This window comes from Megalops cyprinoides, chromosome 15 (assembly GCF_013368585.1).
Source record: "Megalops cyprinoides isolate fMegCyp1 chromosome 15, fMegCyp1.pri, whole genome shotgun sequence".
In the NCBI taxonomy this organism is placed as follows: domain Eukaryota; kingdom Metazoa; phylum Chordata; class Actinopteri; order Elopiformes; family Megalopidae; genus Megalops; species Megalops cyprinoides.
Genome location: NC_050597.1, coordinates 13,475,648 through 13,493,028, shown reverse-complemented (window position 1 = coordinate 13,493,028; position 17,381 = coordinate 13,475,648). Strand labels below are relative to the sequence as shown.

At 44.6% G+C, this 17,381-nt stretch overlaps 1 protein-coding gene across 1 annotated transcript in view; it reads left to right on the top strand.

Annotated features, from left to right (window-relative positions):
* LOC118789859 (heterogeneous nuclear ribonucleoprotein L-like) overlaps positions 1-11,902 on the top strand; it is a 40,306-nt gene extending 28,404 nt beyond the window's left edge. Inside the window, exons 5-13 of the mRNA XM_036546547.1 lie at positions 279-375; positions 672-744; positions 5,211-5,282; positions 5,498-5,712; positions 6,200-6,321; positions 7,954-8,155; positions 8,599-8,656; positions 9,148-9,246; positions 10,950-11,902. Coding sequence (XP_036402440.1) covers positions 279-375; positions 672-744; positions 5,211-5,282; positions 5,498-5,712; positions 6,200-6,321; positions 7,954-8,155; positions 8,599-8,656; positions 9,148-9,246; positions 10,950-11,005 — 994 coding nt within the window. The 3' untranslated portion in view covers positions 11,006-11,902. The remainder of the gene's footprint in view (positions 1-278; positions 376-671; positions 745-5,210; positions 5,283-5,497; positions 5,713-6,199; positions 6,322-7,953; positions 8,156-8,598; positions 8,657-9,147; positions 9,247-10,949) is intronic.
* Positions 11,903-17,381: the final 5,479 nt, after the last annotated feature.

Genomic DNA, 17,381 nt, shown 5'->3' with positions numbered 1-17,381 from the left:
GAGGTCCTCAGACCGGCTTCCTGTGGGTTTCTATCTCTCTGCATTTCTCAGCAGAGGCGAGTGTAGTAACATTATGAGTGTTTCCAAAAGAGACACATTACGGCTATTGCGGGCCCCAGGCAGGCTCTGTGTGTTTATTTTACATGCTCACGAGTCTGTGACGAACCCTGTAGGGTAAATGCAAATCAAAACTGGAAGCTGTCCAGAAAGAACAAAAGGGATCTATATCTAGAAATGATTCTACATGTTTAAAATCCTGTGCCTTAACTACCGTCCACATTTGAATCCGTTCAGAGTGCCCAGAAAGCAAAAGCAGCTCTCAATGGGGCAGACATATACGCTGGCTGCTGCACCCTGAAAATCGAATATGCCCGGGTAAATATTTCACTCTCTCACACACACTCACCGTCACTATGATGAGGTCCCTGTGAAAGCGCACACACACCAGGGTAAATATTCCACTCTAACTCAGTGTCACTATGATGAGGTCCCTGTGACAGTACATATACACTAGGGTAAATATTTCACTCTCTCATGCTTGTCATTTTGATGAGGTCCCTGTGACAGTACGTACACACCGGGGTGAATATTTCACTCTCTCATGCTTGTCATTTTGATGAGGTCCCTGTGAACAAACACGCGGCTCTGCTGTCTTTTGTGTGCTCCCGTAGCCGACGCGCCTCAACGTAATAAGGAACGATAACGATAGCTGGGACTACACTAAGCCATACTTGGTCAGACGAGGTAAGAGAATTACCACCCTCCCTCTGTGTGATTGTTCTCTTCTTCCTTCTCTGTCTTTTCTTCAATGTACTGTACCCCTTGATAGACTATCAGGCTGATAGGCAGAGTGAAAGCCCTTGAAAGACCTTCAGATGCAATGGAGGTTCTCTTAATCCCAGACTGTTTTAAAAAGCCTTTAAACTGTCTACCTTACACGTATAGAACCTAAATTGAATTGAATTAGGGAAGCGGCAAGGAAATCAGCAATCAAGAACCCTTTTTTGCTGTTCTTTCTGCTGAGGGTCTAAAATAAATCTCACACCAGTCTGGCGGGTTTCGCACAGTGAGCGAAACCGATGGTTTATCCTTAGTTTTGCCTGCCTCAGTGGAAATAGAGCAAAAAAAAACAAACAAAATAAACAACCCTACCCCAGTGCACAAACAAAATGTGGTGCCCTGTGATAGAGGTTTGAGATTGTATTCTTGCCGACCAAATATGTTAGTATTGGTTGAAATGAGCGGAGAAGCAGACTGTTGCTGGCCGTCCCCCGTCCCCATCCTCCACTGTAGCATTGAGCGTGCGAAGCCGTCACTGTGACCTTAGCTCCCCCTACTGCTCGGTGTAAAGGACCAGAGTGGAGGCGGACCCCAGACCTGCAGTCAAGCCAGCAGCACACCAGCATCACCAGAGCGCGTGAGCAAGCGAGCCTCCCTCTCCAAGCAAGGCACTCTCAGCCGCCTTCCATAGCCCTGCACAGCTGCGGCACTGAGGGGTCACAGAGAGAGGGAGAGGTGGACTCCAGGCTGACCCTGCACGGCAACATGCACCCCTCCCCCCCACCTCAACACCGTCAGAGAGAGACAGACAGAGAGAGAGAGAGAGAGAGAGAAAGAGCCCAGATCTGCCACTCATCCTGACCACATGCACCGCCGCAACACGCCTCCGCAGGAAGGACGCCCCCTTCTGTCCTGGAGGACTGACCCCAAACATGACTGTTTTTAGACTCCCAAAGTCCCACTTCCTTTTATTTTTCTTTTTTTTCACATCTTTGGCTTTCCTTTCCTGGGACATTTTACAGGACGTTTTCCAAAAACAAATGTTTTTCTTTTTTATCTGAAGAGGCCAGTTTCTCTGCTAGACATCCCCATTGTTAGAGCTGTCAGCCCTTTCACCACATCATCTGTTTGAAAAACACAGTCTTAATGTGTAAATTACTGTCGAACATACCAAGGTATAGAAATGCTATGGGCGGCCAAAGCCAGACCTAGATCTCGTCTGTTGATTTTGGAATGAGTCCAAGGCTTTTGACAGAAAAAAATTCCCAAAGCCTTTACTTTCAGTGAAATCGACCACCCACACCTAGTGCTAAAATAATGAAATGAACGGAAGACATTTAAAGCAGATCTTGACTCAAACGAGACAATCCCATGTGGCAGTCTTCTGATATCAGCTAATTACATTTCTTTTTTCTTTTTTATGCCAGTGGCATTTTGGTGAACAGAAGACCGTAGATCACACTGCTGATACAGTACAGCGCCATGAGCCTCCGTGTTATGTCTCATTTGAAAAGATAATGATGATTTGGTGAAAGGGACTAATAAGCTGTAACGTCTAATAAGTTGCATGAATCTGCTCATATGAAGGTAAAGATAGCTGTTTTTTGCTTATTGCTTTATCTTGGAATGATGAATGCTGTACAGCGCAGCGCAAATCACAACTGACGTTACAGCTTTAGATCTCCCATGCTTGCAACAAAGGAGAGGTAAACTGAAAATTATTGCTGAAGCCAGAGCTGGTTTAAAATCAATTGCCTTGTCTTGTGTATTGGATGTGAGAGTCTTTTTAACTATAAATGCACTGAGAATTTCCTGTTGTAGATCTGTCAGCTTTAGCACTGTTGGATGTTTATCAGAGAGTTGTGTACTGTTCAGAGGCGATGAGAACTGAATGTTAGTGTTATTGTGAAACCAATGTTAATGGAGGCACAAAGAACTGAATAAAGTATCCGCTCCACTCTGAAGAAATTCTCTCGATCCCTGTTGACAGGGGTCCTCCCTACTTGTTTGGATGCCTTTACAAAGCTTTTTTAGCCATTGGAGCGGTTGTAAAATGTCACCGAGCCACAGATTAATTGTATTAGCCCCAGAAGGATTAATTTGCCTTGTGCTGCAGTGTTGTTTATCTAATGTAATTTATTCCTAGCTAATCCATCAGAGAGCCTTTGATTCACCTTTTTGGGTAGGGGGGTGGAGGGGGAATGTCTACCAGCCTGGTGATTTCTGTTGCCGTTGCCCCTGTAAATAGACACTCTGTCACCTGGAAGAAACCTGCACCCATTGCTCAAGTAAGATTTAAGGGAGGCATCACAGGCTTGCTGCGTCTACTCTGATTAGTGTAATGACAACTACAGTAACAGGAAGTCCTGTCTAGCACAAAGAGCAGAATATGCTATGAGAGCTGTTAGCAGTTACATAACTTCCTCCGACTAATGCCATAATGTTGTCCTTTAGTGTGAATGCTGTCTGTAGAAATAGGTTTAGACTCCAAAGGCACCACACCTCCTTCAGTGGCGACTCAGCAAATTTACATTTGCGAGGGGCAGTTGCCAGCAAGTCAAGTTTTGACCAAGGTCTTAACTGTTCAGATGCTGTGACTAGCTTGTAGGCCTTTTCACCATCTACTGGCGCGATTGTCACTGTTGATGGAGCAGCTCAGTCAGTCAGCTAGTTAGGGACAATAGTGTTTCTAGGTCTCCTTTCTCCAGTTGCAGCGGGAAAAGAAGACAAACATGCTCAGTATTTTCCTGTAGCTGGTTCTGTGGTCATTACACACAGCAGGTAGTCTTGATGCATGCAGGGGGTTGTTGAATTCTCAACAATAGCAGGTTTTTTTTTCCCGTGAATAGAATATCGTCCTCTAAGGACGGGTGGAGGAAAGATGAGGTGCCACATTGCGGCCTTGAGAGACCATTACTGGGCTAATAACAGAAGCTGTCGTATGCCCACTGCTTAAAGGTTTTTTTTGAGTCAGGTCTACTTGGAAAAACGCAATGACGTTGAACTCAGGGGCTTCATCTGCACCGCAAGGTCAAATTGTCTGCATAACAGCCTCCCCTACTTTTGATAGTATGCCAAGCAACACCTACACATTTCTGCCCTTAACATTAGCCACTCACGCCGTTCCACACCACCTCTCCCAGCTGTAGAATGACAGAGCAGGATCTGGCCTCTTTATCTAGTTCTGTGCCTCCACTTGTATGTGTACCAATGCCTGGACTGTACTGACTGTAAAATAATGTAACACAGGTTGATGTTTTGCGCTTGTGCTGAAAACCCTCCCCCTTGCCAGTTAAACGAAGGCCTCATTGAAAGGGTTGCAGTGGTATAAACGCAGGTACTGTTTCTCTCCCCACATTGTAATAAGTCTGTAAAAGAAGACCAAATATGCAACCTACTCTGTGAAAATGTGTCCTCTGTAGTCTTTTCTTACCCTCCCAACCTGTTCTGGATCCTGTACTGTTATTTACAAAGGCACCTAAGGCAGTTTGATGAGAAATTAAAATGAGAAAAATTTTATTGTTAGATTTGTCATGTTCAGTGACTGGGTTTGTGCTTGGCATGTACAACCAGGGGTTCATTTATTCCAGTAAAAGTAAAATAAACTTCCAAGTTCCAATTATAAATACAGGTTAAATGATAATTGTTAGTTAAATTACTATTGCTTTTTCAGGGAACAGCCCTAGGTGCTCTTTCAGATGGTGTTTATATGGCAAATGTCCAGCTAACATGCAACACTTCAGCACAAATGCTATGAATTTGTAAAACATGGAAATGTTGCATGTTATCTGGGTCAGAGCTGCAGTACAGTTTTCTTTGCTTTGCTTGTCTGAACTAGAAGTTGAATTCTTGGTATATATATCACAAAAAAACATTTGAGGTTGTTATTATGTTAGGGCAGGCCTACTCATGTAACACAATGTAATCCTTTTCTGTGGCTCTGAGTGAACACAGTTACGCTGCTGCTAAATAGGATGTGACTAAAAACATACATTTAAATGTTGTAACGGTGCTTTCACTGGTTAACCTTAAGTAGATTCAGATTGAAAGTCATCAAATGCATCAGATATTATATGTCAATAATTTGTCTTCCTATCCGGCTCACTGGTTTCTCCTGAAGCCGTACAACTGTAATGGTGACCTTTAAATGGCCTTTCATCTCCCCTCAATCCATAAAGCAGCCAGCCACCAAAGTGAGTCTGTGCGTAGCCACTGATATGTGAAATTGCACGTGGGTGCAATATGTCAAAGAGCGTCAGGTTTTTCCCGCTGCCGCTCAGCGTTTTCACCTGTTAACCTTGTCGGCGTAGTGACTTGCAGTCTCATTGACCCTATTATTGAATCTTGTCGTTGTGTGCGCACAGTACATGCCACTGCCCTGCCCCGCTTCCTGTTTAACCCTTTTCCTCTCTGAATGTGTGGGTTTTTAGAACGGGGTAAAGGAAGACAGAGGCAAGCCATTCTGGGAGAGCATCCATCCTCTTACAATGACAATGGCTACGGTAAGTCAAAGTCATGTCCCCTTACCCTGTATGTGACTGTGTGTGTTGAGCTCTCAAGTTGAGGTAGGTTAAAGTAGGCTGAAATAGATGAGGTGGAGTGGAAAGATGGATGTGAATTGACACACCACGAGTCTCTGTTTTTCATTATTGGCTCAGAGGATGAGCGCTGCATCAAGCCGTTAAAGGTGATGCGCGTGTCCCTGTCTCCTTTGAAGGGTCGCACTGCCCCCTGCTGCCGCTCCCTGGCAACAACAGGTACAAGATGAGCTCCCATGACATCCCTGAAGTGGTGGCCTACCCGCTGCCCCAGATGTCCTCCTACATGGCCCACTCCTCCAGCTCTGTCGCCATGGTGAGCGGCCTGCACCCCACCAAGATGAACTGCACCAGGATCTTCAACCTCTTCTGTCTCTATGGCAACATTGAGAAGGTGAGGAGAGCTGCAATCAGCAAGATAAACATGTGAAGTGTCTTGGGTGGGGGTGGGGGGGGGGGCCTTTAAGTGGAGTCTGGAAGCGAGAGCGTCCCTGACCTCACAAATGAATGTGCAATCAATCAATCAATCAATGAGTCAGTGAGTAACCCAGTGAGCCAATCAATCACTTACAGTTTCTTTCAGATCGTCTTCTAAAAAATGAATTGCCACAAGGTGCGTAATAACTCATTCCATATCAGATATAAGTAAAAATCACCTTAGAGTGACAGTCACAAAATTAACAAGATGTGATCTTTGCTCTATCCTTTATCTGTGGAACAGCTTATGGTTCCATATAGGAAATCATTATATCAACAGTTTGCCCCTTAGAAAACCACACAAAAATCTCAAGGCAAAAAATTTCCCCTTGGTGGCCTTGTCATAACCAAAGAAAAAATTGTGTAAAAAAGAAATAAATCTACCTTTGTCTGTTCTACCATAGGTAAAGTTCATGAAGAGTGTCCCTGGCACTGCACTGGTGGAGATGGGGGAGGAGTACGCAGTAGACAGGGCCATAACACACCTCAACAGTATCAAGGTGTTTGGCAAGAGGCTCAACGTTTGGTGAGTGTCTCTGTCCGGTGGCGTACCTTTCCTTACACTAAGACTCACCCTTTCTCGGCCTACAGCCTTGAGGATGTTTCTGATTCTCTCAGTCAATAGCGGCAGCAGAAATGCTAGAATCTCATGGGTTGCTTCAAAACTTTTAATTGGCCTGCCTACATCCGAAACTTTCCATGCTTAGTGAACTGTCCAGCTGCCCAGTGTGAAGTCGGTATCTCCTCTGACATGTATTATCCACAGCATCACAGTTTTGATAAATTGCTCTTGGGACGTAGTTATGATTGTTTGATCGACAAACACTTTCACTCCAGTAGCCACGACCCTGCTGATAAGCAACCCACAGAGCTTAGTACTGCACACAATATTGTTTGATCGTGTATTGCTAGCTGTTATGTCTGTGTCTTTTTCTCTTGCCTCTGCCATATTCGCCATTATGCAAATGTGTTTTTGAATGAGCTGTGAAAAAGAATGTCCTCATTGAGGGCAATGAAGCTAAATGAAGACTAATGATCTGGACCTCAGGGGCAAGGGAAATAGGTTTGATTCCTCAGCTGGTCTGTGCAGTTGAACCCCTCATTTTTTTTCTGATTGCACACTTTGAAAGCTTATGCAACTGTGTTATTTTACAGAACGCGCATATGGTGAGCGATGAGTATTGTAAATGACCTTGGATAAGAGACTGAAATAATGATGATGATGATGATGGAGGCAGTGATGATGAAGATGATGATAGTGATTAAGATTATGGTTAGTCAGCAGCTTCAGAGTGCAGAATCCAGCATCTGTGTGTGTGTGTAAGAGCTGACGGGAGCCAAAAAAAAAACGCATAACTGGACATCAGACGGTTTAAATCCTCCCCGAGCCTCATTATCAAATAAAAATGGGAATAAAATTGCTTGGTGGGGTATTGTGTTTCTCGAGATCGTAATTCCTCAACAGCGCCCAGGAGATGAGGAGAGTGTTGGTTTTTAATGCGCTCTGAGATTACCTCTCATCGCTCGCCGCTTCAACAATCCTCAGCTGCGCGGGACAGCAGCGCTCAGCGGTGCTCGGATGAGGAAGGGAACGTTACCTTTCATTTCTCCGGAGTCGGCTTTTTTCACAGTCTAATTCTTTAAATTGTTGAGCTCCCCGTCAGCATGAATAATTAGCGCGGGCTGCGAGTTCGCTCAGACAGCATTTCATTTTAGGTACGTCTCTTCCTTGGAGGTTCTCCAGCCCTCTCCGCTCTTGAGCTTTATCGCCGCGCTGGTAAAGACAGGTCCCAGAACGAGGCAGAAAGAGCACTCATATCACAGAGCAGCGCTCTCCCAGCTGTGGTGAGGGCGCTGTCCTGTTCTGCGCCGGCTGACTCTCTCTCACCCCTCTCCCCCTGGCTTTCATTTCAGACAGCCAGACGTAGCATTGCCGGGCATTCCAGGACAGCCGCCACATTACCATATTCACTTCCTGAATATTTTACTGTGGAATCTAACCTCCAGCCTTCGGGTTGCAAGCCCAGCTCCTTACCCATTGCACCACACTGCCGGCCTCCTGCTATATCACTGCGGCGCTGATTCACCCTGACAGCCAGAGATCGGGCTATCTCCTCCATCCTCTAACCTCCTCCTTTCTCTTTCCCCTGCCCCCCAGCGTATCCAAGCAACACGCGGTCATCCCCAGCCAGGTCTTCGAGCTGGAGGACGGCACCAGCAGCTACAAGGACTTCGCCATGACCCGCAACAACCGCTTCACCAGCGCCGGCCAGGCCTCCAAGAACATCATCCAGCCCCCGTCATGCGTGCTGCACTTCTACAACGTCCCGCCCTGCGTCACCCAGGAGGAGCTGCAGAGGGTGCGTCCCGCACGGGGGAGGGGCGTGTGACAGCTGCCGACATACACCCCACTGAGTGTCCCCCTCAGGGGGGAGAGATACTGCTCAGCGCTTAATAGGGGTTCTGATGAGAGATGAAGTCCCCAAGTCCCTCAGGAAAAGTGAATTCATACCATATGCTGCATTCAAGTCCTTGGACCACTTAATAGATTAACCAGTTTCTTGAAAGATACTAGAGATTAGGAGACTATAGCTACCCATCAGAGATAAAAATGATGTCTTGTCAAATCATTGTCTGTTATTCAGCTTTAATAGAATATTTTCAGAACAGAACAGCAGCACCATCTAGTGGATGAGGGTAAAGCAATGAACTAACCAATATCATTGTGTTTCTAAGACCTTTAACTCTTACATAGTTTATGACATTATGTTGCAGTGAATGTTTCTCTGCTTTATTTTTCCAGCTATGTACGGAGCATGATGTACCCGTCTTCATTAAGTTCAAGGTTTTTGATGCAAAACGTGAGTGTTCCTATCTTTGTTTTGGTAATGGGTAACAGTAAGTTAATGGACCCTTTGTTAGTAGCACAGCTGTAAGTTCCTGTGTTACGTGACTTTGCATTATTGTCATTCAGCAAAAGCTTTTATCCAGAGTGACTTACACAGTGCAGAGTAACTTACATGGTGCATTTGTTTAATTCCCCTTTAATGACTAATATTCAATAGCAGCACTGGAAAGCTGCGCATTTACTAAGCTATTAGAATTTTATGCAGTTGCTCAGAAAAATGTTTTTGTGTCCCTGTGTTGAGAGGAGTTGGAAGTATTGTATTTTTCCATGGTTGGCCCCACTGCCTATCTGTGATAACTGAGCTTTTACATTTCAAACAGGCTGAGCTGAAAGGAGGAAGCTGGCCCTTGAAGCTAGAAATGCCTTAAGAAATGCAAACTATTCCTGGGAATGTGGGAGTGCCGTTATTGATCGCGTTCTCTTTTTTCTCCTTCCTCCTGGCAGCCTCCTCCAAAACCATCTCGGGGTTGTTAGAGTTTGACACCAAGACACACGCAGTGGAAGCCTTGACGGTCCTCAACCACTACCAGATCCGAATACCAAGTGAGTGTCTCCAAGCGTCCGGCACCCTCCCCCCTCCGCGCCCCGCCCCCGTTGCTGTGCACCAGCCTCCAGCCTCTCTCTCCTTCGGCGGTGGACAGCTGTTGTGGGTGACACATCCAAGGGCCTGCATTGCCCACGCCAGGTCACATTTAGCAAATTGAAAATGCCAAGCCTCATTAAACATATTATTGCAGTTACCAGTCCCTGCCTTTGCCACACTGCTTTTGGTCAAGGACAGGGAGATCGTGAGATAATGAGATTGGAGGCTGAGATTTGTGTGCTGTATCTGCTTTCTGCTCTCTTTGGAAAGGACTACCTACCCATAAATGCAGAGTATTAATCACTGACTCCCTGGTTTTCCTAGGCTTTCCGGGGAGGTTTGTAGGTTGAAGGAACATATCCAGCAATACAGAAATACTTTTATTCTTTTTTTATTAAATCCAAAATGCCCACAGCTGTGAAGTGTGAGTTATAATATGGTGTCCTGCATTACTAACATATGTCATAATAAGCTATTTATATTTTTGCTATTGATGGTATTCATGCTATTACCATATAGTAAATAACTGTAATTACAACATTGTAATCCAGTAGTGTGTTACTGAACTGGTACTGAAGAACATGGACACCCCTCCCTGTGTGATACCTGTGGCACAGTTCCGTCACCAAAGTCCTGGCCACTGGGAGGCAGGTGTGCCCAAACTGCAGTCTCATCCAAAGCGATCTGTGTCCACAGATTTGATGTCACTATCATGCATGATTGAGCATTCTAAACCCCTAGCTGATAGCCTGACACCAGGTACCATGGCATACCAAAGCTTGAAGCTTATCACGTGAGGGGCTGTGTGCGGTTCTGTAAACCCGAAGGCACATGCTCTCCGAGGGTTAGCCACACCGCGAAGCGTGAGACTGTAGATTACTCATTCATTAAACGTTCTGAAGGGGATTCTTAGAAGTCAGGGTTCTGGAAGTAATGCGAGACAAACCCCCACCAACTTCAAAGGAGCTGTAAGTGGGCGCGCAGACAGGGGAAGCGGGCTCCCTTTTTAATCAGGAGCGTGCAGGTAATGGAGCAGGGAGCGCCGGGTTTCTGCAGATGTTCAGAGATGGTGTGAGAGGGGCAGGGTCGTGCATGTTCAATGAACCCGGATGTCAGCTGTCCGTAAAGTTTCACATTACGCCTTGTTTATGTGATTGTACAAGCGTCTGTGTTGACAGAGCGGATCTAATGGAATAGTACTGAATAGCCTACTCGACCACAGCCACAACAACTGTCATCCCCTGATTTGAATGGCGCCCACTGTTATTAAGTACTTACAGAAAATCAAATCTCAGAAACGTGTTTGGTTGGACTTGCCCATTAGTTACGTATAACTCGGCCTTGTAAACACTTGGTGTGTACCTGGTATGTCCAACTAAACTCGTTCCCTAATATTCATTTGCCAATGCCAGCTGACATTTTCAAGTATTTTCAGTGTATTTGAAGTTAGATGTACTCTCTGATTCTAAACGATTCTAAAGGTAAAATCTCATCATTTTTCTACAGCAAACGCCAGTGTGACTGTTTAGATCATATACTATACATAGACCCATTGTGGTTTATTTGGAGTGGCGTCTGACCTTGGATGACCTTGAACAGGGGATGGGAGTTCTTGTGTGTGACAGAAGCACTGCGAGTGAGCCTGTGAATGTTCTTGTTCCAGACGGCTCCAACCCCTACACTCTGAAGCTGTGCTTCTCCACCTCCTCTCACCTCTGAGGCACAGTCAGGCTCTGGAAGAAGAAGGAGGAGGGGGCTGCCAGAGAGCCAGGAACCTGCCTTGATAGAGAGGAAGAAACGAAGGAAGAGGGAGGAAAAGAGGCCTTTACGTCCACCTTCATCCCATTGCAACTCACCAACGAGAGAGGAGAGTCCTTATTGTAAACACACAAGTGCAAAACACTGAAGATTTTCATTTTTTTCTTTCTCCTTCAGTTTTTTTTGTTGTTACTTTTTATTCTTTTTAAGAGCCCAGAATCTGGAAGGGATACTGAGAAGGCCCTCTCTGTAATATCCTGCTGTCCTAGCTCACATGGCTGGCGCTTCCTGAGATAACTTGATTTGGACGAACAAGATTTTTTCATTTGTTTTTGTTTAATTTAAAGAAAAAAACATGACCTACTTGGCCTGTTCAATGTGTCTACATTGGCCACACAGATGGTTGACCGTGGCTATGTGTATAAGTAATGTCACTGGCCTGTATTGAGCTGTGTACTATTTACCAAATCCACAGATCTGGTTTAGATTAGCTGAATTCACTGGGTATGAGTGCCTGACTACCAGATCTAAAGATTGTTCGGTACTTCAAAAGAACAACATGTTAATAGCTTGTAAAATTTAGATCACATTGTAATATATAAATGTGTATAGTATTTGAAATTGGGTGGGCTGGGACGGGGTGGGAGTGTAGAAATATGACAAAAGACCTGGTGTCTAACTTTAGAGGAGAGAGCACTTTTACTGTCGAAGGGGAGCGCTTCGATGAGTTTTAGACCCTGTGTTTGTACAGTGTTTACACATGAAGGTCCACGCTTTGTGTAGGTGTCAGTGTTCCCCGTGCATTGTTTCAGTCTTTGTACCCGGCACGTTGCCATGTCTGGGGTTTCTCGCTGTGAGCATGACGGTCATTAAACGTTTTGCCAGTTGCTGTTTCGTGTTATTCATCCGTTGATTCGATTTGCTGCTCTGCGACTTCCTTTTTAAATGTAGACGTAATGCAATTTAGGAACCCAGTCTTGTGCTTCAGTCACTTATCTAATCAAATACATTTCAAAGGCGGTTTTGGGTGTCCGTCACCATTCTGTGGTGTGGTTTTAATCTAAATGCCCTACAATTGAATTTAGCAGGACTTAAAGTAGAAAAGGTACAGCATTGCACCCCTTTGGATTTTAAAACACTAAAATGGTTCTCCTCAGAAAATACAGCAGTATCAAATTCAGACATAAGAAAAAGATCAGACAATGTCTTAAATTAGAGAAATAAATTCAACATATGCATAGCACTCATTTCAGAAAACTGTGTTAAACACTTCATTTATACATCAATGGATTAAACATTAAACAGATGTCAAGATTCACATAAATCACACAACTCATTGAGTCAACGAGACTTCAAAAACCCCTCAGATAAAGCTGTTCACTGCTCATTGATTGGAATTAAAGGATCATGTTATGGGAATATAGTCACCGGTTAGCCCAAGGGCAAAGCTGTACATACTTATTGTTCCATGTAACTGTGGCTGGAAAATGATAGCAGCAAGGTCAAACAGTCTTATTATACATGTGAGGAGCTGTGAGTTGCAGCTTAGGGGACAAGCGGGAGGGTGTAGCTGCCCAGGGCTTCTCTCCACCACGGGCACAAGCCCAGCTCTTCCTGTGAGCCCTTTGATGCCCACTGTTGCCTGGCAACCCCCAAGCATTCCGGCAGTAAGTCAGCGGGGAAACGCAGTCCACCGCAGATCTATCCCCGTTGCTATGGAGACACCCGGGCGGACATGTGTGCGTGTCGGGTGGCACGGAGGGCGGATCACCTGGGTGTTGTCTTTCTCGGTGCCAAGTAGGAGAGGAATAAAGAAACTCTGGATGGGGGCCTGAAAGCCGTGGGTCTTTGAGTAGAGTGCACCATGCCCCTTTAACAGTCTGCAAGGTGCTGTATAAGGAAAGTCAGGGCCACTGAGGCAGTGGTGCTGAACTGTTTAATGAATAACTGTTTGACTCTCCCAAAAAGATCTGTGTGTCAAACCTGGGTATCCAGCCATGTCAGTGCCAGATGAAATCACTCGCTGGCACATCACTGTGGAAAGGTAGGAGGGAACAGATGCCATGGTTACAGGTTGTACACACAGACAAAGACCCTGTGAAGTTTTTCAGGTGAGAACCATTTGGAGAGAAGGCAGATGCTGTGCTATTAATCGTGATTTTAAACCCGAAGGTGACGATCGCCAGACCTGAATTCTCTCCTGCCCCACATGCAGCGACTCCCTGATGATTTCCCTGCAGTTGACCCCAGGAGACAGGGTGGTCCTAGGGCCTGTTCAGGGTGCAGCGCCTGAAAGTTTCCCTGTGACCGTTTTCCCAGAGGGCCAGGGCCCCAGAGACACCGACAGACACAGCCCTGACAGAATCCACAGGAGGTGGGTGGGCATTGTGGAGGCCATTCCTACCCTCAGCAAACATGTGGCCATCCCCTGTCTGCTGCTCAACATCCTCATCCCAGGCACAGGTAAGGGGACAGGTGCATTGTGGGTTTGGTGTAAACATGATGGAAGTTAGTTCATTATTTCATTAGTGGGTGATGCTGTGATGCTTTGCATTAGGTCACCTCAAAGCATCTGGTTGTCTGGTGATATAGGAGAGGAGGTCAACACATGGTGCTGTTCGTCAGCAGCCTGATCACCAGCTCACAAAATAATGTGTGCTGGAAACTGTCTTGTCAAGTGACCTGCAATGATGACTGCTGTGCCTTTGCCAAAGGCAACAGCCCCTTTATTTGTTTTCCTGTCAGAAGTTTGGATCAGAGCAACTGAGAAGGAAAGATGCAATCATGATTAAGCTGTTCATGGTCATAGTTCAGCTGTGATCCACTGCTCCCGTTGATCTGATTTCTTCTAGTGTTGTAAAACCCCCTGTTTTCTTGTTTTTGATGGACATAATAGTTTGTTTTCCTTAATAAACAGATCCCACACATGATAGCTCAGTCAGCATGTTACTGACACATCTTGATTGTGCAACTACAGATCTAGTTTTACTTGAGAATGGTGGTCAGATGTGTGCCAGGTCATGGCAGCCACAATTAATGGGCAGAAATCATTCCAATAAAAATTATTTTGTTCCAAATTAAATTTTAATATACAAAAGGAGCTGATGGTTTTTAAAACATCAAGTGGCTACTTTCCGTGTGTTATTCATCTGTGTTTGCCTGTTTAAATCAGGAGTGAAAATGTGCATCAGGGTGAATGTTTCAAGAACACACAGTATCACATTACATACATCACATGTTGTTGTCCAGTAATTCCAATTCTATTGCATAATTACCTCTAGCTTCATGGTGCAAGAGGACACATGTCCATCTTAAAAATAAACGCCACTACATTATCTTTAGGTTAGCTTGAGAAGGATGTCAAATGTCAACTGCTTTTTGCCTCCCTGCCATTACTGAACCTGCACTGTTTGGAACACTAGGTGCTTCCAAAGTGCACAGAAAAGTCACCGATGACATTAAAACAAATCTTCCTCTGCCCATGCACTGAATGATGCCTGCTGGCTGGACATGTTTAATGTTTATTTCTAAAATGCTTTTAATGTGTGTGTGTGTGTTAACTGCACACATGCAGGTATTCAGTAAAATGTCTACTATTTTTTACACACTAGGAAGCTACCCTTAGCTTTAGACTGTCAGAGCTGACAGGAAGAAATTAACTACTCCTAAAGAGAATTTTATATTTGCCAAAGTGAGCCCCAAATCTCAAGGATCTGATTATACAAACATGAGATAAATTCAGCTTTACACTTAGCTTGCTTTGATGTCAATACATAGTTAGACTGAAGTATGCAGAAAGCCTTCTGAAACCCCTGAGGTCAACAGAGTGTATAACAGTCATATGTTTGAACAAATTCCATTCTTCCTCATGTTATTCTCAGCAGTGTTTGATTATGAACTGGAATTATGAAGGATTATGCCCTCAGTTGACTTGAAATAATTCTCAAAAATGTCATAGATGATTTTATTTATAACATTGTCCATTTGAGCTGCCACCAGAGACAGTGTGGTGCGCCAGTTTAGACCCTTATGGAACTTGGCTGTGCTTGGCCCATTTGCTGTGGGGAAGTAGTGAGATGGAGCCTGTGGGTCTCTGGGGTCTTAGGGTTGTGGATAGAGGTATGTGTGTGTGTATGTGTTGGAAGTGATACAGAGTTTCTTTCCCATAATTCCCTCTGTGTTTCAGAATGTCGTGGCTATGTGAGGAGGCCATTCTGACCTGTGACACTGTATAAACATCAATTTCCTCACACTCTCATTGAATCCATTCTTTGCTCTGAGCAGACCTCTGCCTCATCTCACTTTCGATTTTCAGGGCCCTGAGTAACCAGGGGACTTTCATTATTTTCAATAAATAAATGTCAGCAAGGGTCAATACCAGCATTTACCAATGTTGGACAAAGTCTGTCTTTCTCCTTCTCCCCGTGCCCCTGAATGTGTGCATATGTGAGCCAGAGGAGGAGGTTGTAAAAGTGGTCTGACCTCTGGGGCTCAGAACCCTCACATGACTGTGCTGCCAAACCTGCAAAGTGAGTAAAGTACTGTTGTGATGCAGGGGCCCTCGCTCATGCACTCTGTGACCCGTGCTAATGGCCTGTGCCTCAGCTTATTCAACAGACACATCTCACAGATTAATTGGCTGTGATATCACTGTATAGGTAGTAACCAAAAACATGAAACATTTGAAATGGTGTGTTTTAAACACCTGTTACTGTTAAGTGAACGTGTCCCAAGACTTCAAATACATTCTGCACTTCGACACTGCAGTTATGTCCTACTTGTGGTGTACATGTAAGAGCAGGTGTTTATGCACTTTTCAAACTATTGTCAACAGTTTTTTTCAAGTAGTGTTTTGATGATAATTCATTACATTGCATCACTCAAACTTCATTATGATTTACATAAACAGCCCATCTTTATTAGACAAACAGACTTTATTTACTCATTTATTCTGAATAATTTAGAATTCATTACTTTGCATTGCTGAGTCTGTTGGTTTTCATTTTAACTCCACCTTTGACACATATTCTCAGTAGTCATTTGCATAGGGATTCACAGACAGTGAGGGAGTAAATAAATTGTGGTGAGAACCCAGAGCTGCTATTAAAACTGCAGGACTCCAGCATTTTAGGTCATAAAATGCACATCTCTATTTACAATTAAACTTTGATAACTTTTTTTCCCCTAATGTAATTGGTTGATTTTCTTTTGTGTGACATCTCCCTGTATCTCTGCCCCTCGCTTCTGCTGTATTGATGAGAGCTCGTGAGAGGACGAAACCTGTGATATGAAGGGGGGGAAGGGACGGCTCTGTGTGGCGGCAGCCTTGTTAAGGGGCGCAGGTGGCTGTTCGACCCCCTCGCCCCTCCGCAGACCCCTGGTTTTCATTAGCGAGGCGCTGAGCTCGTGGGGGAACCAGTGCTAAATTTACCCAGCCCTGATTGCTGCCGTCAGTGCATCTCTCGCGTTTCGCCTCCCCGCAGCTGAGCAAGGCTAAAAATAGAAGTGCTGTGGTGCACATTAGCTTGGCTACCTCAGTCCCCCGTTGTTGCTGTGACTGTTTGATTTTTTCTCTGTCTGCCTTGAGAATTTTCTCAATTTACTGGCTTTATTCCTCAACCTTATTAAGACGGGTTTACAGGACAGGTTACAGGTTAACACATCTTATAGGACAAATTCACATATTTAGTTTATTTTACTGTTTTTTTTTGCCTGGTAATTTAAATCACATCATCAAAGTTCAAATAATAAAAAGGATATCAGAGGTTTAGAATATATTTGAACATGATATACATATAGCAGTAATGACGCCTGAGAAACTCAGACACGATACATCTTCTTGGCTTTTTAATGCAAATGCTTTACAGGCAAATGCATGTTGAATGAGAAGAAAATGATCTCAGGAGGTCCATAAGAGTTACTTCCACACGAAACCAGAGAGACAGATTCTTTCCCTCAGCCATACATGCTGCCACTGTCTGCTGAACTCTGTGGCCTAATTTTGTCAGAGCTGATACTATAGTCATCCCCGATTCAGGGGAGGATGGCAGCTCGTTTCTCTGACAGGTGAGATACTAAAGGGGTCAATCTGCTTCCACTCAGACAGTAGATTTGACTTGACATGGAGAAGATGTCATTTCTGACACCATCTGTCTGCCAGATTTCCTGCACACAGTTGTGGAGTTATTCCTGACTGTAGCAGCAAAAAAAAAAAAAAAGTTTAAAGTGGCCCAGTCTCAAAGGAAGCCATCTGCTCTTCCTTTTTATTGGATGAATTCTGAATTCTGATGAGCTGAATTCACTGTGACATTAGCAACTTGCAAAATATGTCCCCTCT